This window comes from Aedes albopictus, chromosome 3, assembly GCF_035046485.1.
Source record: "Aedes albopictus strain Foshan chromosome 3, AalbF5, whole genome shotgun sequence".
NCBI lineage: Eukaryota > Metazoa > Arthropoda > Insecta > Diptera > Culicidae > Aedes > Aedes albopictus.
This window is the reverse complement of record NC_085138.1, coordinates 270935180-270957731: the sequence shown is the minus strand read 5'-3', so window position 1 is coordinate 270957731 and position 22552 is coordinate 270935180. Positions and strand designations below refer to the sequence as shown.

General features: G+C 40.6%; 2 protein-coding genes and 1 long non-coding RNA gene across 3 annotated transcripts in view; 1 reads left to right on the top strand and 2 right to left on the bottom strand.

Annotated features, from left to right (window-relative positions):
* Window positions 1–22552, top strand: part of LOC109433196 (LIM/homeobox protein Lhx6-like) — an 811403-nt gene that overhangs the window by 240061 nt on the left and 548790 nt on the right. The window lies entirely within an intron of this gene.
* The window catches only part of LOC134292084 (uncharacterized), a 289398-nt gene that overhangs the window by 113410 nt on the left and 153436 nt on the right, over window positions 1–22552 (bottom strand). The gene's annotated exons all lie outside the window — the stretch shown is intronic.
* Window positions 6781–9457, bottom strand: LOC109407241 (uncharacterized). The gene is made up of 2 exons (XM_062858444.1): window positions 8985–9457; window positions 6781–8726 (listed from the first exon to the last, which is right to left on the bottom strand). The coding sequence occupies exon 2, from the start codon at window positions 8430–8432 to the stop codon at window positions 7356–7358; it is 1077 nt and encodes a 358-aa protein (XP_062714428.1). The 5' UTR covers window positions 8433–8726; window positions 8985–9457; the 3' UTR covers window positions 6781–7355.

The following is a 22552-nucleotide window of genomic DNA, read 5'->3' as shown; positions in this document are numbered from 1 at the left end:
CGTGAAAACCTATCAAATTGATTCAAGGATAATAATGGCTGACGATTTACAATAAGGTACACCGGGGCAAGTTGAAACGGGTGGGGCAAGATGAAACACGAAGTTTTGAAATAGATTTCAATACAATTTCGAAATTTTTCCTTTGCTAAAAGATTGTTTGAATCAAACACTATGTAACAATGTTACAAGATGGGATTTATAAATAGCATTCGGTTGGATTTTATATGCTTCTAGCTACGTGAAAGCAGAATGAATATAGCTTGTATATAAGGGACAATATTAAAACCCGAGCACTTTTATACGATCGGAGCGCCATGGGTGGCGGGAATTGAAAATACTCATTTTTAACGGATCGCGAAGCAGTTCACATCGCTCTCGTCCAAGACTAGACAGTATAGCCAATGGTCTAGAAAAAAAAAGATGATTTGCTATTTTTGGATGTCCATGTATGAGTTGGAACCCGCGGTTACATTGTGGTCAAAAGGCGCAGGCCATCTTTGAGAAAACCGATTAGCTTTCTTCTCGAATCGATCAGCGAAGTGAACGGACGTAGTCCCAAAGAAGTTAGTGGAAAAAGTTGATAGAGATTTTTGGTAGTTAGCTAGTCGAAAGTCAAAAGTGAGTTCCACACGTTTAGCCTAAATACAAGAATAATTGTAAAATTGAAAAATTTCCAGAGTTCGAGAAAAGTTTTAGTGGTTGAGACCGTGATTTCAGGCCCAATTGCGCCAAGTATTGTTCAACAAACATGTGAGTTGTGTAAACTAAAGACTTCGTTCTAAGGTCTAATTGGTCATGTCTATACAGATTTCAAATTGAATAACTACTACGGATTCGAACGATTGTAGAACCCGTAAATATCGGTGCTCGAGGTCAAGGTAATTGAAAAAAAAAATCAAATTTGTTAAGTGACACCATGATAATTTGATGATTTCACTTGAAGGACCAAATATCCTTCAAGTGAAGGTGTTTCGTCCAGGTAGGAGTAGGGGGTTACGCACGCCGCGTGGCCTCTGGGCTGGTCAGAAGATCAGACCGCTTGTAGGTTTTTCCTCGTGGCTGGTTAGTGATCGCCCCAGCGCATCTACGGGCCATCGGAAGGTGCCACTACTTCCGGAGTGTTCATCGGATGACAATTGCCGGTCACACTCCACGTTTGACCTCGAAGCCCGGAAAAACTCGCGAGTGCAGTCAGCGGGCCCGCCAACGAAATCGACTAGACCACCGTGTACACGTGCGATAGGAGAGAAGACAAACCGCCATAGTCAGGACAACAACCACTGACAGCATCGGTCGAGCATCTGGAGCATATGGCAGCGCGCTACAAGAAAAAAACAGGTCAGATGTATTTAGGCTAATTTTTTAAATCTAACGAAGAACGATTGGGAGTTGATTGAGGTCCGGACCAAGGTAGGAGGGAAAGGTTGTAGACGAGAACAATAGAGGGAATTGTAGAAACCGAATACACTGTGAGTTGATTTCCTATGTGAAAAGTTGAAAAAGTAGAACGATAGATCAACGGAGAACCATTGAAATACAATCGTATACCGCCCAATCATCAGTTGAGAGAGGATAGAGTTGGCTAATCGTTTTCGTTGTTTTTTTAATTTTGCATGCGTTTTGAAGGTTCCCCATTGATTATCCCGTCTAGTAAGAAGATTAGAGTTTTGGAGCTGCGGTTCGATTCGTCGGTGTCGGTTGATTTTTTTGAAGGACTCGCCTTGAGGAGTCTCGCCGGGTAAATAATCTTGCCTCTTCGCATGCAAGCTGAATATTCGAGTTTGCTTGGCGCTTAAGCGAAGGGGTTAATCTAACCGATTCCAGGTTGAATCTGGACGACCGTTACATTTGGCGCCCAACTAGTGAGTTTTCGTACGTTTGTTTGAGACGCGTGAATAATTTCGATTTTTCTTTAAAATTCTTTGCAATTAGTTATAAAATTAAGGTACTACTTACGTTTTGGTGGATATTTTTGATATTGAGCTGGTTTGAAATCTGAAATAGACAATTTAGATGAATTAGTGATGAATTTAGCGAATTGGGTTGAGATTTAGGATTAAAGGTAGAAGTTAGTGTTATTCCTCGGTTCTTCTTTCTGCACTGTTTTTTTTCTTTTTTTTTTAGGTCTAAGGTTGTTATTGTTATTATTTGAACTGCATTTCCTACATTGAACTTTATGATTATTGTTTTTTTTTCTATTTCGAATTTTTTTTTAATTTTTTTCCTTGTATTTGATTGAAATTACTACTCTATTGATACTTTCGTAGTTCTGAGAATTGGTTTACAAAAAAAAAATGGCATTTTCAGCCAACCAAGTGGGCTTGGGTTCATACCTAAATCCAAACGATTTATTGCCTGATGAAATCAGTTATGAGCTTAACCTTAGAGGTTTGAATTTGTCTGGTTATTGTTTAGAAGACCAGTAGCAAGCTCTTCGAAAAGCACAATTAGATGAAATTCAAAATTCAAAGGTGATTTATTCCACAAAAACTATTATTGATGATCTTTCCTTAATCCAAATAAAATTAACAACTGTTCGTCAAGAATTGGAACTGTATGGTCCAACAAGACAGTTAATGTCAAGATTAAGACATTTGCGTCTCCGGGTTTTGCGATCTAACGCTTTGCGCTTTGGACAGTTATCAAGTGAGAATCAAAAACGAGTTGCTTGAGGAGTTGGAACTTATATACGATGTGTTTGCTACACCGGAAGATCAAATTTCGGGTCTTCGAAGATCAACATTGGGGAGAAAATCTTTGCCGTCTAATCTGGGAGCAATACCCAGAGACCCAGCACTCGAGTTTCCGCCACCACCGCAGGTTCCCCGGTCGTCGGAAATCGGAGCAGCGGAGAATCAACCACCAAGGGTATCTAACGGACAACAGGAAATATTAGCGAATCCACAAAGGTTGCAACAAGAAGAAATGCAGTTGAATTACCAATTTCAAGGGAGTCAGTTCAGAATACTCCAAGACCAAGGACAGGACCTACAACAACGGGAGCTGGAGAACCAACCACAAGGGCAAGAGCAACCACAACAGCCAAACCAGATGGAACATGCACCAGTCTATGCGAGTCAACAACCATTAGAACGCCAAGACGAAGAGGACCAGGTAGATAACCTAAATCGTCAACAGTTACGACAGATTCAACTACAGCAGGAATGGCAAAATAGAGGACAACTTCCAAGACTAAATAATCACGGTGATGATGTTCTTCGAGAGGTCCGTCAAAATCAGGTGACTGTGGGACAAGGTAGACCAGAAGGCGATCAACGACGGTACAATCAGTTGGAGCGAGGAAGTGCCGTGGACGTTGAGCTGTCTCCAATACCGGAAGGGAACGAGCAGGGTCTGTCTCGGGCAGAGGTTAGCAGAATTGTAGAGGACGTAATGACCAACAAATTGGAAGAAATGATGACAAATCTTAGGGAAAGTATGCAGGACTTGTTGGCAAACCAGGAACGGCGTAATACGGAGAGACAGGACAGAACCGACGTCAACCGATCATTCGAACGTGCTATAGATAGGATCAACTTTTCAACCATCACGAATCCACAGATACAACCACAGTTAAACCAAGCCAGTAACAGTCCGGTGATACCACCCAATTTTCAGGAAAGTAGACAAAGATTACCAAATCGCGATCAAGAGTTTCACTCTCGGAATGAGTCACAACCACGAAATAGGACAAACAATTTTTCGGGAATTGAAAGGGATAATATTTTCCGAACTCCGATAAATAAGTGGCAAATAAGATTTAGCAGTGAACCAAGAGGGATGTCGGTGGAAGAATTTGTGAAAAGAGTGGAAGTGTTGGCCAGAAATAATCAAATATCGGATACAGAATTGTTAAACAAGGCGAACTTTCTGTTTAAACCAGAATCTCCAGCGGAAATTTGGTATTATACTTTTAGTAACAAATTTACGTCATGGGCTGTGCTCAAGTATCATTTGCGCCTTCGTTTTGAAGTTCCAAATAAGGATAAAGTGTTGGAACGACAAATACGAGACAGAAAACAATTACCAAATGAGACTTTTGTAGCATATTTGGGTGAAATAGAAAGACTTTGCCAACAGATGTCCAAGCCAATAGACGAGAAGGTAAAATTGGACATTATGTTTGAAAATATGAAAGACTGGTACCGTCCTCATTTAGCGTTCCTAAATACTACTCAGCTAACTGTAGAAACACTATGCAGCCTTTGCTATGAACTTGACAAGTCTGTTTATAGGTCGTATGCTCAAAGAAATCGAACATATGGCATCAACAACGTGGAGGAACTAGAGTCTGAAGGAAATGTACCAATTGAGGACGAATATACAGAAGAAGTTAACGCGATAAACAGAATTCGACCTCAGCGGAATAGACGCCCGGAAGATAGGACAGAAGAATTACCGACGATACCAACAACGGAGAACAACATTCTGTGCTGGAACTGTAATCAATACGGACACTTTTGGAGGAATTGCGGAAAAGGAAAACGAATTTCCTGCCATGTGTGCGGAAGACCTGATGTAGTTTTGTCAAATTGTCCAAGCGATCACAACAACTTGAGGCCCAATAACTCAAAAAACGAGTACAGGGGAAGCAATTAGGGAGTCCGCTTTCCACAATTCTTGAAAAATCTCCCGATAATCCACCTTTTGATAAATTTTCTCACGTTATGAATATCAACATAGAGGAAAACAGATGTCCTCACATTCTTGTGTCGATTCTTGGGTCTAAAGTTGAAGGACTGTTGGACTCAGGAGCTGCTATAAGTATTTTGAGCAACGAAAAGTTAGTACAAAAACATAATTTCAAAAAGTCTCCAACTAAGTTGCAAATTAAGACAGCCGATGGAACAACTCATAACTGTCTGAGCTCAATATGTATTCCGTACACATTTAGAGGAGTAACGAAAGTCGTTCCAACTCTACTCGTTCCTAATATTCATAAAACCTTGATATTAGGAAACGACTTCTGGAAAGCTTTCAAAATTACTCCAACAATTCATGAAAATGGCAAATTTTCGAAAATTCGAACCAATGGGAGAGTTGAAGAAGAATTGACCATTAATTTCATTGAACAGTTTTTCGCAGAAGAAAAGCTAATAAACTTTACATTGGAACCGTCAGCGGGCTTTATCAAAACAACTGAGGTTGAGGAAGATTTAAGTCTGGAACTACCATCAATAGAATGTCCAAATGAGAAGAAAGTTACGGAAATTGAGACGGAACATTGTTTGACAGCAGATGAGAAAGCAAAACTACTAAAGATCGTGAACAAACTTAAAGGAGATGGGAGCTTGGGAAGGACTAATGTACTGGAACACCGAATTGAAATTATGCCAGGAGAAAAACCAAAGTGACCGCCAAGATACCGCTGGTCACCAGCAATACAAAAGGAAATGGAAAAGGAGATTGAGCGGATGAAGGAGCTGGATGTCATCGAGGAGTCAGAATCTGACTGGTGCAACCCATTATTGCCGGTAAAGAAGTCTTCGGGAGAGTGGAGGTTGTGCTTAGACTGCAGAAGAGTCAACGAAGTGACCAAGAAGGAAGCATACCCGTTTCCGGATATGCAGCTGATATTGGGGAGAATTGAGAAGGCAAAATACTTCTCAATCATAGATCTCTCAAAAGCATACTGGCAAATTCCTTTGGCAGACGAAAGTAGGGATTATACGTCATTTAGAGCAGGAAAACATTTGTATCGGTTCAAAGTTATGCCGTTTGGGTTAACAGGAGCCCCCGTAACACAAACAAAATTAATGAACAAAGTTCTGGGATACGACTTAGAGCCACACGTTTTTGTATATCTGGACGACATAGTCGTCACGTCCAAAACTTTAGATGAGCATTTGAAATTGCTTGAAACAATCGCTGACAGATTAAAAAGCGCAAACTTATCCATAAGTGTGGAAAAATCAAAATTTTGTAGAAAAAGGATCTCATATTTGGGATATATATTGTCCGAAGACGGCGTTTCAATCGATAGCTCGAAGCTTGAGCCGATTCTCAGCTATCCGCCACCGAAAACCTTGAAGGATGTTCGAAGGTTGATGGGAATGGTGGGTTTCTATAAGCAATTTATTTCAAATTACAGTACCGTATTAGCACCGATTACGGACTTGTTAAAAAAGTGTAAAACAAAAATTTGTTGGACGGAAGACGCAGACAAAGCATTCAATGAGATAAAGAGTATACTTACATCTCCACCGATCCTAGCAAATCCTGACTTCAGTCTCCAGTTTGTAATCGAGTCGGACGCATCTTTAGTTGCAGCAGGAGCAGTGTTGGTTCAATATCAGGATGGAATCCGCCGCCCAATCGCATTTTTCTCCAAGAAATTTTCGTCAGCTCAGAAGAAATATTCCGCGACAGAGAGAGAATGCCTGGCAGTGATCTTAGCCTTCGAAAAGTTTCGCCATTACGTCGAGGGCACGCAGTTCAAGGTTATTACTGATGCTCAGTCCCTGAAGTGGCTCAACCAGATAAGCGTCGAAGGCAATTCTGCAAGGCTTGCTCGATGGGCTTTAAAACTGCAGCAGCATGACATGGTGCTAGAATATAGAAAAGCAAAGTTGAATATTAAAGCTGATGCGTTGTCTCGGGCGGTAAATGAAGTGAATGTACTCACCTTGGATCTGGACTTGGAAAAGCTGAAAGCAGACATTTCAAAGAACGAGCAGAAGTACAAGGATTTCAAGGTTGTACGTGGAAATGTCTACAAATACATTCCGAGCTGCAATCCTGAAGATCCACGATTCGATTGGAAATACATTCCTCCCTTTTATGTTTTCCCAGGGGGATTAATTCGGATGTTCGGGGAACTTTCACTTCTTGATAATACGGTAACACTCTTGTTGAAGTTCTAACTGAGACTGACTTGCCTCGCTTTATTTGCAGCTAATATAGCATCGTATAACCGACCACCCGACCGATGATCACATCGTTTTCGTTAAACGGAGTGTTCGGCAATTCGCCCGCTCGCTTACACTCTAAATGTGTACACCACAGCTCTCCTCCCTTAGAAAGAATTCTATGACCTTCGCTTTGTTATACATGTTTTATAATAATTCAAAATTCCCAGTTTACAAATTCAGATCGTAACTTATAATCCTAGCCGTTATTTGTATACAAAATCATCATCAATCTTGAGTCGTTTAATCCTCTTAGAGCGCCGCAGGACAGTTTCCCGCGACATCTCCACCCCCACTGTCGAATTCTCGACCACATGTTTACGTTTTATTCCTCTCATGATTTCACTTTCAGGAAAACCGTGGAATTCCTCACTGGTCGCTCTGGCTTCTGGCTGTGGCCGTTCTCGCTCCCATCGGATCAACGGTTTGCTATGATTGCTCTGCGCCTTACTCAAACGAAGCTGTCCTCGATGAGCCACCGTTGGCACGCTTCCAATTTGAATCCTCTACTTCACTTTCGCTGTCCGACTCCGTCCTCATCCTGTTGACCAAATCGCTCATATAGTCGTCTCGCTCCTTATGTCCTGATCCGCTGGCTTCCACCATGTTTATTGCGTCCCTCTGCATGTTTTTGAGCTTGAAGCACTTTCGTTTAATGTGGCCCTTTACACCACAAAAGTTACATATCATCTGCGAATAATCAGGTCGAATCCAGGGACGGTTTCTTTCTTCACTGCTTTGCCCTCGGTTTTGCCACTGCTTTGTTTGGTCGGTCCTGCCGTCGTCCTGCCGTTGCTTATTACGCCATTGCTCCTTCTGATATGGAGAATATCCTAGCCTGCTCTTCACCGGACCCCTGTCGCGCCCATTTCCACCATCGCTCTGATTTGATTTGGCCGCCATATCGAAAGTGGCTGCCAATTTCTTAAATCGTGCCCCAGATGATCCCCCCGTACTTTTCAAAGCTGAAATATGCTCCAAACAGCTATTTCCAGCACAATCCATATTTTTAGCGTTATTTCTAGCTATCTCCCACGTTGCAATCATTTTTTCCGCGCTGGCCAGAGTCAACTTCTCCTCATTCAAAAGTCTTTGCTGAAGTACTTTGTCGCGGATTCCCGCCACAATACGATCTCGTATAGCCATGTCTTTAAAGGTTTCGAAATTGCAAAACTCTGCTTGAAGTTTAATCGAAAGTACAAAATCTTCCAGAGACTCATCCGGCTGTTGAACCCTAATGTTAAATTTTAGGCGCTGCACCAGATCCGACTCTGTCTTATCTAGTCGCGCCTTCAACTTTTTGACCATTTCCTCATATGAAATTGTTTCCAAATCGGTATTGGGGTATAGCAATCTTAATTCTTTAAAAATGACCGGTCCACTCAATGTGATGAAAATGTCTCTTTTAGCATCCTCCGCAACCTTGTTCATATTGAAAAAGAATCGAAGCCTGTCGACCCAGTCGGCGAATGAACTGCCCCGCCGATAGGGCTCTAAAGTAGTCGTAATATTTGATTGTGCCATTATTGAAAAGACAACAAAGGTTTCCTTGATTGTATTATGCGTGATTGTATTATTGTGATTTTAAACCAAGCACTCACGTCCCACAAAAATAAAAAAAAAATGGCAGACTCACCAGAAATCCTCTCAGCTTTTGCCGACTTCTGTAACCCTCGCGGTAATGCCCGTTGGCAACCTCACGAGTCGCGGAAAAGAATTACCCAGAAACGGACACGGTAATGTCGGAATTCACCGGTCAGAGCAGCTGAAACAATCCGCACAGCAATGGCACTTTTACACACGATTGAAGACAATCACCTTTGGAGAAAAAGAAAGGCACTGATTTATTCAATTGCAAAATAACTTCAAATCTTCCTTGTTCTTCTTTTTCTTTTTAAGTTCAGTCCTATTATTTCACTAAAAGAAAAGAAGTTAAGCACAATGTAAGGCACAATGATATCAGTATAGCGTCCAAAATGGCGCCCGACAGAAAAATCTGAATGTTAGATTTCAAGTGCTTATAGATAATCAGCAGTAAAACCGCGTTGGATAAATTGAACCCGTTTTTCGACTCACACCAGGCTCAACCGGATCGAGAAATCACTGAACTTGGGTTTTTTTCTACGGCTATGCCAAGGCAGGTCCAAAAAAGATGGATCCCTTTCTTCTCGTTCCGTCGTGAACACGAGCTTCGCTGAAATCCTCGCTCAAACGGTTACTCCCAACGTGGCATGCAATAATAATCAACCGTGCTGCTTTTTCACCACTCACTACACTTTTTGGCCGAGAAAGGAAAAACACTTTATCGCTCGCCGCTAGTTTTTATGTTTTCCCAGGGGGATTAATTCGGATGTTCGGGGAACTTTCACTTCTTGATAATACGGTAACACTCTTGTTGAAGTTCTAACTGAGACTGACTTGCCTCGCTTTATTTGCAGCTAATATAGCATCGTATAACCGACCACCCGACCGATGATCACATCGTTTTCGTTAAACGGAGTGTTCGGCAATTCGCCCGCTCGCTTACACTCTAAATGTGTACACCACACTCCCAAAGGTGATCGCATCCAAATCTTGGAGGCGGAGCATAATATAGCACACTTCGGGTACTACAAAACGATGAAGAAAATCCGGGAGAAGTACTATTGGGCCGGGATGTGCGAAGAAATCAAGCGTTTTTGTCGAGGATGTCAAACGTGTAAGACGACGAAACATCCGAATGCTGCCCGCGTTCCTCAGATCGGGCGCCCAAAAATAGCTACTATGCCATGGCAAGTAGTGTCTGTGGATTACATGGGCCCATTTCCTCGATCGAAACAGGGCAATACGATGATCCTTGTCGTCACCGACCATTTCTCCAAGTTCGTCATCATACAACCAATGAGGGAAGCAAAAGCAGGGCAGTTGGTAGCGTTTATGGAGTCGATGATATTCCTCCTTTTTGGGGTTCCAGAAATATTAATCTCGGACAATGGACCACAATTTAAATCCGCCATGTTTGGTGCGCTTCTGAAGAAATATCGGGTCAACCACTGGAAAAACGCCAGTTATCACCCAGCCAATAATCCAACGGAGCGAGTGAATCGAGTAATTGTAGCGGCCATCAGAACGTACCTAAAACAGGACCAAAAGAAATGGGATGAGAACCTACAGAAGATTGCTATGGCAATCAGAACAGCAGTTCATGAGTCAACAGAGTTTACACCCTATTTCATAAATCATGGACGAAATTACATTAGCTCGGGAGACGAATACTCGAGAATGAGGGAATTAGGAGAGGATGTGGAATACAACCCGAAGGAGTTAAGTGACGAGAAGAAGGAAGTTCTCGAAAAAGTACGATCGAACCTTAAGAAGGCGTATGAAAAGTATGGAAAGTACTATAATCTACGGTCCAAAGCAAAGCCCCTCGATTTCAAAGTAGGAGAAATAATTTTAAAGCTAAACCATTTTCTCTCAAACAAAGCCAAAGGTTTTAATGCAAAACTGGCAGATACTTATTCGCCAGCAAAAGTCATAGCGAAGCTAGGTTCGAACTGTTTTGAGCTGGAAGATTTAAACGGGAATAAATTGGGGGTTTATAGATCCGCTGATTTGCAGAAGAAGTAAAAAAAAACTGAATATCAAAAGGCAATAAAAAATATTAAGGTGTAAAGCTATGTAATTACAAGAGCTCGTTGGAGACTAGAACACATCAATGCAAAACGGCATTCTGAATAAAATAGTACCAATTCTCAACATGAAATGTCAACAGAACAAGATCAATATAAGAGGTTTCACTTTCTACGGTGAACGACCTCGAATGTAAACAAACCTATAGTGCAGGAGCCCTAGATCGAGATATGAAAAGCTATGTACGTAAACGAGAACTCTCTAGAGGCAAAAACACACAGAACAATAGTTTTGGCGAGCTGAAAAGCAGAATTGTAAATAAAGTTGTATATAACATCTAGCTAGTAAGCATGTAGTCAGTGAGTGATATCGAGTTGAATTCGTTGGTGTCGGGTAGGTAGTAATGTATGTATTGGTTGATATAGAGAGGTGAAGCAAAGCGATAGTGATTTGGAATAGCGTAGGATGGATTCGAGAACTGAACAATTTTTGGAAGATGTAACATAATTTCATTCCGTGTGAAGTTATGTTTACTCACTTAGAACAATAGCAAAAATAGTCAACACCCATATTAACTCCATGCCCTATGCAGCAGTCAATAGCCTGGTTCTCTGAAATACAAAATTAAAATCATGCCAAACATTTAAACAATTGTACAGTAAAATTGCATGACCGTTTAGTTAAATCCACCATAGATCATCACTAGTGCATAATACGTTGATTATCACTATGTTTAGCCCTCAATTTCTCGGTAGAAATTGAAAAAGGTTGAGCATGTACAAAATACGCGTGTTCGTGTTGGAAGATTCGCGACGAGACTGATGATGGTTAGTTTTGTCCGATGTGAGATTCGATAGTTCTTGGGAAGAGAATAGAATCGATAAAGTAGGAATATCATATATATTTAGATTTGAGAAAAACAAAAGGATAGGTCGTTTAAATAGAGTAGAGGGAGAGATGTTGGACCACGTTGTTTGCAAGGAAAAGGGAGAAAAGTGTGCAGTGGTTTAGGGAGGAGCTTTGCAGGTAGCAAATTTATTCGAATAGTGATTCGGAGGTAAGAAACTTCTCGTTTCAGTTTGGTTCGGTTCGTCGGGGTATACACCACGAAGGTAGTGGTCGAGTTGTAACTTGACGTTGAGGCTATATGCCTCGTTTATACGGTCGTTTCGGATAGTGATCTGAAGTTAGCCTATGATGGTTCTTTTTAGGTGAAGTTGGGAAATGTAGAAGTTGTACAGAGAGGGATATGAAGAAGAAATAATGAAACGTGAAAGGTGGTCCAGCGCGTAGTTCATAGCAGAGAAAAAAAGAGTGCATGAGAAAAGAATAAAAGGGGCAAAGTGTTAGATAGAATGAGAAAAGATCAGTGCATGAAAGAAGAAATACTGGGAGCTGTAATAGTAGAGTAAAGTGAATTAATATGAAGAGGCGAACGAAGCGAGCTGGCAGAAATTTTCGTGGAAGATTTGCAGCGAGAATTGCGAAGAGTCCTAGAGGAGGGTTTATGCGCAGAATACGGATAAGCATGCATGTAAATATAAAATCGTAAGTAGTGTCTTAATTTTTTTTCTTGTGGTTGAAAATATACAGTTTATAAAAAAAATATTGTCTTCGTCAATATTTTTTGGGGATTAGATGGGGGTAATGTAACAATGTTACAAGATGGGATTTATAAATAGCATTCGGTTGGATTTTATATGCTTCTAGCTACGTGAAAGCAGAATGAATATAGCTTGTATATAAGGGACAATATTAAAACCCGAGCACTTTTATACGATCGGAGCGCCATGGGTGGCGGGAATTGAAAATACTCATTTTTAACGGATCGCGAAGCAGTTCACATCGCTCTCGTCCAAGACTAGACAGTATAGCCAATGGTCTAGAAAAAAAAAATGATTTGCTATTTTTGGATGTCCATGTATGAGTTGGAACCCGCGGTTACATTGTGGTCAAAAGGCGAAGGCCATCTTTGAGAAAACCGATTAGCTTTCTTCTCGAATCGATCAGCGAAGTGAACGGACGTAGTCCCAAAGAAGTTAGTGGAAAAAGTTGATAGAGATTTTTGGTAGTTAGCTAGTCGAAAGTCAAAAGTGAGTTCCACACGTTTAGCCTAAATACAAGAATAATTGTAAAATTGAAAAATTTCCAGAGTTCGAGAAAAGTTTTAGTGGTTGAGACCGTGATTTCAGGCCCAATTGCGCCAAGTATTGTTCAACAAACATGTGAGTTGTGTAAACTAAAGACTTCGTTCTAAGGTCTAATTGGTCATGTCTATACAGATTTCAAATTGAATAACTACTACGGATTCGAACGATTGTAGAACCCGTAAATATCGGTGCTCGAGGTCAAGGTAATTGAAAAAAAAAATCAAATTTGTTAAGTGACACCATGATAATTTGATGATTTCACTTGAAGGACCAAATATCCTTCAAGTGAAGGTGTTTCGTCCAGGTAGGAGTAGGGGGTTACGCACGCCGCGTGGCCTCTGGGCTGGTCAGAAGATCAGACCGCTTGTAGGTTTTTCCTCGTGGCTGGTTAGTGATCGCCCCAGCGCATCTACGGGCCATCGGAAGGTGCCACTACTTCCGGAGTGTTCATCGGATGACAATTGCCGGTCACACTCCACGTTTGACCTCGAAGCCCGGAAAAACTCGCGAGTGCAGTCAGCGGGCCCGCCAACGAAATCGACTAGACCACCGTGTACACGTGCGATAGGAGAGAAGACAAACCGCCATAGTCAGGACAACAACCACTGACAGCATCGGTCGAGCATCTGGAGCATATGGCAGCGCGCTACAAGAAAAAAACAGGTCAGATGTATTTAGGCTAATTTTTTAAATCTAACGAAGAACGATTGGGAGTTGATTGAGGTCCGGACCAAGGTAGGAGGGAAAGGTTGTAGACGAGAACAATAGAGGGAATTGTAGAAACCGAATACACTGTGAGTTGATTTCCTATGTGAAAAGTTGAAAAAGTAGAACAATAGATCAACGGAGAACCATTGAAATACAATCGTATACCGCCCAATCATCAGTTGAGAGAGGATAGAGTTGGCTAATCGTTTTCGTTGTTTTTTTAATTTTGCATGCGTTTTGAAGGTTCCCCATTGATTATCCCGTCTAGTAAGAAGATTAGAGTTTTGGAGCTGCGGTTCGATTCGTCGGTGTCGGTTGATTTTTTTGAAGGACTCGCCTTGAGGAGTCTCGCCGGGTAAATAATCTTGCCTCTTCGCATGCAAGCTGAATATTCGAGTTTGCTTGGCGCTTAAGCGAAGGGGTTAATCCAACCGATTCCAGGTTGAATCTGGACGACCGTTACAACTATGTGTTATGGCGATCAAACTGTTTATCATCATTAGAAAACATAATTTTAACTCGCTGTTTCATCTTGCCCCACCCGTTTCAAATTGCCCCGGTGTACCTTATCCGATCAATGGGATTGGTGGTGGTGGTTCGGATAGTGTGGCGATGACGTACAGCCGCAAAATAGAGCAAACCGACCGAAGTGCTGAGGTGCTTGCTTCTGATTCTGCCACCTGCCATCTGTAACAAGACTAGATGGTACGAGGAGTCACGGCCGCAAGATAGGTGCTCGATTGTTGGACAAGCGCGGCAACAGAAACGACAGTAGTGATACCGTTCGGTGTGCCGCCGACCCACGCAGGGCCGGCAAATAATAGGCGTTTGGGCGTTAAAGTGAGGCTCCCCCGTATGGCAGAGATGGAATCACGCTGGCAAACTATAGATGCTCTTGAACCTCGTGAGAACTGCTATTGGCACCTCCGGGATGAGATCCGTTACAACGTTCGGTTTTATCACAGGTCTTTTCCAATGAAACTCACACTGCCGGAATTTCCGGGGAACTTGGGGTGAGCTTTATTTCTTTGAGCATGGCTAGTTGGCTCACAAGTATTCCAATCAAATCTATAACTTTCGGTACCGTCAAGGCACCGTTCACCGTGGATCTAAGAAGATTTGGGGCAAATAAGGGCTGTCATTTGACACCAGTCTTATAAACATTGTTGGTGCCGCTTTTAATTGCCTTCATTATAGGTTAAAATTAAAGCAATATCCACAGAAGTAGAAAATTTTTCACAAAATTTGGTGATATAGTACAATTAGTAAAGAGTAGTAGGGTCGCCTAATTCCGTGGTAGGTCACCGTTCACCGTGGTAGTAGGGACCCATTCACCGTGTATGAGAAATTTTATTCTACTTTGTTTAAAAATGATCAAAACAACCCAGCCAAGGGAATTTTCTTCGTTTAAATTCATTTCAAGTAATAACTTGCAAGATTTTATTAAAAAAACGAATTTTCAAATTTTCGATTTTTTCTAGATATATGGGACAATATGAGGCACGGTGAATGGAGACCATTGATTTTTAGGGTACCCATTTACCGTGCCGTTTTGTTTCAATTAAAAAGTACGAGTAATCGTACTTTCTTGTTAAACTTACTTCGGTGATGCAAAATACATACCTGATATGTGAATTTAATTGATTCTTGGTGGAATAAAAACGTTACTACATTTAGTTTATCGCTTAAATCACCTTAGCGCAGTTTATGTTTTTTCACTATGAATGCAGTGAACGAGCAGAAACCCGCTTCATGTAAACACACTTTAGTGTCAAAATGATACTTTTAAATGTTTCTAATGAGCGTTTTGGCATGGTAACAATACATTAGTGTTGTATTGGTGAAATTGAAGGGAAATTGTCATATCATTCAATCATAATATGGAAATAATGAAAAAATATTCGAAGGCACACGGTGAATGGCGCCTTGACGGTACAGATAACCACGAGGATGACCATTCTCTCTTCGAGCCAGCAATCCACATGCTCTTCCTATTGTTGGTCCATCTCTCAGCCACCCACGGTAGGTATAGTTCGGCTCGGCGTTTGGTACTGACCGCGACCACTCATAGCAACGTGGAACAGTTAGATATCTTACTTTTTTGTTCCCCCGGGTGATTTCTTCAAATAGTAATAGTATAATCTCACCATTTCCTCATAAGAACGGTGTGATTCTGTTGCAACCTCATGAAACAAAAAATGCATTTGCGGTTGACAGTTGTTGGCATGCTATGTTCTGTTTGAGTGTTTTTTTTTATGTGGGAAATGCGCAGGGACACTAGATGAACACTAGTTCACCCATTTGCCGTTGCTTCTAGTTAGGCGCTGCTGTTTTGTTGCCAGCTTCTTCCCGAAGTTGCATATCTATGTTTTCATTATCTAAGATTATAGGCACTAAACGTATGAACAAACTCGCTTGACACTTCCTCGACATATTTTAGAAAAAAATCGTGCTTTTATAAAGATACGGTAAACATGGCACCACTCTAACGTCAAATGGGGACTGGATAACAAGTTGAATTTTTAGTTAAGCTTATGTGCACTCGATAACTTGCTTGACCCAATCTCACCCCCATTCTTAATATTTAGACATAGGATCGAAAATATTGAATTTTTGAATAAAAAGTGCATTGACAGCCCACTTTTTTCGTTGCATCAACCAGGTAATACCTACAGCTAACCACTGTTGAGATAATTTATGGTTGGGTACTTGTGTGAAACATTACGAAGGAGAATTTTTTTCAGAGTGATTTACTAGTAGTTTCATCATATAAGTTTAGCCACAAATTTAACAAAAAAAAACATTATTGCTAAACATCTTATTCTGCATCATGACGTGTTAAAACATCTTCTCTTTGAAATAATGTAAAGTTATCAATATAAATTAGCGATAGTTGATGAGCTATTTCCAATTTTATGTTTCTCCGTTTTGACCCAATCTCACCCCCCAGACCCATTGTCACCCCCATCGACGGTATTACAAGATTTTTTTTCTGTGTAGCAAAAACAGTTCAATTTGGTATCACTGATGGCAGGAACTGTTTCCAACTTGCTGTCACGGAAACATTTTTCTGCTCTCATTTTTGATGTACGACCAAAACGAGAACAACCTCAGTTATCAAAATTTGTAATATCACAACATCAGAAGTTTTCAATTTGCTATCAGACTTTGCTCGGGCTTCTAGTGACGTGGGCGGCTTTCAAAAACGTAAGTAGTATCTGCCCAGTAGCTACACAGCAAAAAGTCTTGAAATTTAAACGACATGTAAATCATGATACCTGTGAATTTACATGGATTGAATCAGCAATTTCATTTAAAATTAAGCTATTTTTAATGTACACATTTGGAGCATGAAAAAACATTCAAATTTCAGCACCCCAAATAAATATAAACAAATACGCATTTATTTTTCAATTCATTCGGCTTTAAAATTCAATCAACGCGTAGGAACACAAACTCACAAAAGTGTGGCCGTCGCGCAGAGGCTCGGTAAGCAGTGCGGTTCCTATGTTCATCATCAAAGTTGCGTATTTGTGCCAATAATTATATGGTTTTGCTGTTTTGCTGCAGGTAAGATCAATTAAAGTGGCTTAAAATGTGATCTGTGATCGCTCCCGTGATAAAAAACTGAGCAGTCTGTGTATTTGCAGTTACCCGCACAACCCCGCACTTCGCCGATTATGATGTCGTCGTTGTCACCGTCGTCCATCACCCCAGCAGCAGAAGGCATCGGCTCGCATCCAAAAAATTACCAGCTCCGATAATTTAGTGATTGGAATAGTGAAACAAATTTCTGTTCAATAAATTAACAATTAAAATGATCATTGACACGATATGGAGTGTTTGTGTTTGCTTTTAAGCTGCTTTAATTGGACGGGAGAAGGAAAGATCCAAGGGAACAATCGGAAATGGGAAAAAGTCAACAAAAGCGAAGCGCGTGCTCTGTTCAATGTAAAATTCAACGACCTTTATTATTACACGTCGGGTTCTCTGTTCAAGGCCATTCAAATTTAAAGCTCGGTGTAATTTTGAGTTTATTTTCATGCTCCAAATATGTGCATGAAAATAAACTTAAATTTACATTTTTATTTTAACTGTGTATAAGCCATCTTCCGGTTTCAAGCACCGGACAAGTCCCTCGCGAAGTACTATCGTAACATATCAACATTGTTTTGTTTCGTTCAGTGTCCCATGAGCGAGCAGGATAAATTCTTCATTGTGAAGAAAAACATGAGCGTGAACTACATAGCGATTGTCATTGCCGTGAGGCCGGCCTCTGTTAAGGACATAGTCAAGATTTGCAGTAGCTACGATGAGACCCGCATGTTGCTGAACCGACAGAAATGAGTGCTTCTGTAGAGTCTGCTGGAGCCCAACTTGGAAACGCTGGTGAATGTCAAACACCTTTGAGTCGAGGAACCCCACGATTCGGAAAAGTTCACGCACTGGCCTTAAGTTTATGGATTGATCAAAGCCAAAAGCAGTCATGTCCTGTTACCGATGTGAGCACAAAGGGTATTCTCTGCGTATGTGTCCCACATATTGAGCAGGCTTATGAAACGCAGTCGCGGGGAACCAGTAATCGAGGGAAGGAGATCCTCGCAAACCTTCCACAATCCCTCAGAAATCCCAAATCCAGCCATGATCAATACCATTATAATAAATCCCGAAGATGACAAGCGTCCGCATACAGAACCATCGGTTCTAGGCAAGAAACTACGTAGACTACTGGATAGTGGCACAATCTATTCATTGACTTGGTGGCAACGCGATCGAAATCATCGAAGAAGTGAACTTGTGGGAAGGAGATGGCCTGACTCTTCCGGTTGCATTTTACGGCCATGCAGGACCAGATCTAAGGGGGACCAGGGCCAAAAAAACCTTTTTGCTTGCTAAACATTAACTTTATTTTTCATTTTGCTCAAGTACTGTTTAAAAACAAAGAATAAAGTTTTTTGCTCATCGCATTTGTACATCCGATGGGGGCTCCACATCAGCTCCGACCCTGGGCTCCCACAATCCTTAATCCGGGCCTGCGGCCATGAATAGTGGAAGTTGGTCGCAGAGCCTTTGTCTTCGAAAATGAAGGGTGGCGAACAACACTCGGTGGTAAACTGGAGGACGGTATCCGGCGGCAGTGTTGAAAATGTCATTTACACATATCTATATTCAATCACCTACAGCTCATTTCAAAAGCTGAACCTAAAATGTGGTATATGAAAATTGTTGTATCCTTAATTTTTAGGGTAAATGCCATCGTCCACCTTCGAAAAATGTTAATCGATACTCATCACGACTATCAATTAACGTTTTTCGATATCTTTTACCTTGAATAAAGAACTCACTACTTGCTCAAATTACTAATTTTTGACGTTTTGTCGCTTTCGACGTTTTAGCATTCGACCTTCTGGCATTCGACGTTTTGGCTTTCCACGTTTTGTCTTTCGACGTTTTGTCCCTAAACCGTTTCAGGGGGATTCAGAATGTTAAGGTGGCCCAGCACAGTGTTCGGAATCAATGATTTTACGATCAAAATTAAATAACTTCTTTTAGGTTGGTTCTAGAGATTTGGCGTGTTCTACAAAGTTTTTCTGCATGTTGAAAGGCGTCTTTTGATAAAATGTAATAAATGATTAATCCCCCTAGAAGTGAGATAAAAAATTTATTTTTTCGAAATATTTTTTTAGAGGTTTGACGTCTTCGGCAAAGCTGTAGCCCAAAATAAGAGAACAAAAATCGTAGAACATGTCAAAGCTCCATCTCTTACGGTTTTCGAGATATGGAGCGTTTTGTGCGAAGTACCCCTAAAACTAGTTTTTTCAGTGTAGCTTCAACAGATAAAATCCAACAGTTTTGTGACCTTCTACAATCTTGTTCAGGACGTTGAGTTACACATTTCTTTTGAAGATGTCAAGTCATTATATCTTAAAACAAAAAAGTTATAGGCAAATTCATCATATTTTAAGGTGTACTTTCACCTTAAGTAACTATTTCCGGCGCAAAATGGCGCAGATGGCTCAGTCGGTAGTTAAAAGAATAGACTTTTTACTATCACTTGGGGGTGGAAACCCTCGTGGGCAATAGTGGGAAAGGTGGTTTAAATACATGACAAAAACTAATTATTTTGCCAAAATAAAAAAAATAATAATAATTAAGAAGCCCGCAATAATTTTTACTGCATTGCGTTATTTCCAGCAATATTTTACAACATTTTTGAGCATGATTTATTTATTTATTTACTTAAATTAGCGACACTTTACACAAAAGTTGCATTCGTGTCATTTTTGAGCATTGTTTTTACCAAACAGAATATTTTATTCATGATTTTGAATTCATATTGTTTACTGGTCAGACAATTTCTGATAAAGTAACTTTAAAATTACCTGTTTGAAGTTTTTTTTGGGGCAATATTCAAGTTAAGTAGCGCTAGAAATAGGAAGAAGGAAATATTAAACAGTTCAAGATGTGCATCAAAACACATAGAAGATTTTTTGGTTATTTTTTCATGTATTTATATTTATATTTGTTGTTTGACTTTTCAACTACGGAATCAGTATCGGAAAACATCAGGAGAAGTTTTGATTCGTCCGATAGCAGATTAACAGCTTTTTCGGTAATCCACGAGTTTGACTTAAAGAGAGTGATTTTTGAGGCAAAGTGAAAAAGCCGCTTTTTTTATTCGGACCGGCTGCGTCGTCGTCGTCGTCAATTTGAATGTCCACGTCGTCGTACCCGTGTGTAGTTGTAGCGGTTCAGTGTGATTTCGGAGAAGAGGCCAGTTAGTGGAAGATGCTGTAGCACATACGCACTGGACACTTCGAAGGATGTTTATTGGTGAGCTCTTTCCATTTTATCATAATAATAATAATAATAATAATTAATGCTAAAGGATTTATACAATTCTGCTCTGGTTTTTGTGTATTTATCTAACAAATATTAAAAAGTTCGTCACGTCATGTGTCGGCGTTAGTACCCAATGCACAATCAGTTGATAATAAATATGTTTCTTTCATTTTTTGCATTTACACAAAAATTTGAATGGTTTGTCATCTTCGGTGTCGACATTTGTAATATTTTAGTCAAAATGAATAAATGTTTTGACTCAATAGTAAAGGTTGCATGAGAGTCCGTCTTGGTTCGTCGTTGCATCGCGTCGTCGTTCTGTGTGCGTGCTCATCTTCGTACAAGGCGGTTTAGTGTGTTTTTGGAGGCAAAGGAAGTGCCGCTTTTTTCGTTCGGATCGGCCGCGTTGTCGTCGACAATTTGAATGTACACATCGTCGTACCCGTGTGTTGTTGTAGCAGTTCAGTGTAATTTCGAGGCCAGTTAGTGGAAGATGCTGCAACTCTGGTTTTTGTGTATTTATCTAACAAATATTGAAAAGTTCGTCACGTCATGTGTCGGCGCTAGTTCCAAATGTTTAGTTGATAATAAATAATTTCCTTTAATTTTTTGCATGAACACAAAAATTTGAATGGTTCGTCATATTCGGTGTCGACATTTGTAATATTTTAGTCCAAATGAATAAATGTTTTGACTCAAATAAAGGTTGCATGAATTTCTGGAAAAAAAGAGAGGGTCGGTAAAAGATAGACGGCAAACCATGCGGTAAGATCTTTCTGATTTATTTATCACGTGTTATTTGGTTAATACTTGTGAATTGATCGCGTTCAGCATTGTCTCGCGCGGAAACGCAAACTACAGATGCGTCGGTGTTTAGCATTGTGTTCTCCTTAGTTGCGAATGAATAACTTATGCAGGGTGAGTTTTGAGGCACAAAAGATCGCGTTTGTCGTCCAAGGTTTAGAAAAGTATTTCTTCGCGAGCGCATTATTAATCGCGATTCAAAACATTACACTCGTTTACCACGACAAAATCCTCAACACATCTCCATTTCCCCTATCCAAACTCCTAGTGATTTCTCGTAGTAACGCAGAGAATTCCTCGGTTATTGGCCTAAGCGAGAATCACGTCATCACTTCCTTCCCTATCCTCAATTGACCTGCATTCGGACGCGGCCGGCGCTGGTATTGCTTATTGAAAAGTATTGGGATTCCAGCATTTACACAATGAAGAGAAAGCTAATCCTAAGCATCATCTGTTGGTTGTTTGTGTAAATGCAGTTGTCCTTGCAATAACAGAGGAGCAACCGCGGGCGGTCAATCATGCTCATGCTCATGCTCAATCCACGAGTTTGACTTACAACTGGGAAGCAATAGAAATATATCAGATATAAATCAGATGTAAATCAATAAAATACAGGGGATGCCGAAAAATAACGCGATAGTTTTTTTTTTGAATTTCAAACATTATTTTTAATCTCTTGACGTTAACCAATTAAATGTTACGTCCCATCGTCTTCATCATGAGTTTGTAGTACTTTTCATATTTTTAACAGTACTTTTCACAAAAATCGGGTTGAAAATAAAATTTTATATCAATAGGAAGTAAGCAGCTGCGCTTTTGCTAAAGTGCCGGTAGTGGCGCTTTTCTTATAAATGCGGTAAACGTGATAACAGTGTAAGCAAGCAGAAAAGTTTGCGCTACGGAATCATAGGTGGCGCTCGTGTTCCATGTGTTTTTCACATATACAGCGGCGCCGCCTGGCACCTATCCACTCGAAACATCATGCGCAACACGGGTGGAAAATGCCAGTCAGAAAAAAAGAAGTAAACAACTTGAAATTTGTATGGTGATGTAATCAATTCTCTGTTACTGCAATGAATCCAGAAGAAACGCGTAGGTATAATGATTTTGTTTCTATTTTGCAACTTTTTGCCCCAAGGCACAAATCGCTGCGATGCGGAACAAGTGCAAGCCAGCGATTTGTCCATACAAGAAAAATGATTTTACTTTTAATGTGGTGGCGCCATCTCTGAGAGAATCAAGCTTTGATTTCTTGCTATTGATTTCACTAATTGCGATTTTGATGAGCTGAATGTTGCAATTTCACAAGTCAACTGGCGTGAGAATTTGAATCTGGACAATTTGGACGAAGCTGTGGACAAATTCTATAGTGAATTGGATTCTATTCTTCGACAACACGTCCCTTTGAAAGTGCAATCACGAAAAAGCGGAAGTAGACAACCCTGGTGGAACGGAGAGCTGCGAAATCTTCGGAACCGGCTACGAAAGGCACGGAGACGATTTTTTCGATCGAGAAGTGACGAGAGC

What these genes read in the sequence shown, in the direction of transcription:
- LOC109407241 (XM_062858444.1), bottom strand. Translation starts at nt 8,432, where the DNA reads ATGGCACAATCAAATATTACGACTACTTTAGAGCCCTATCGGCGGGGC.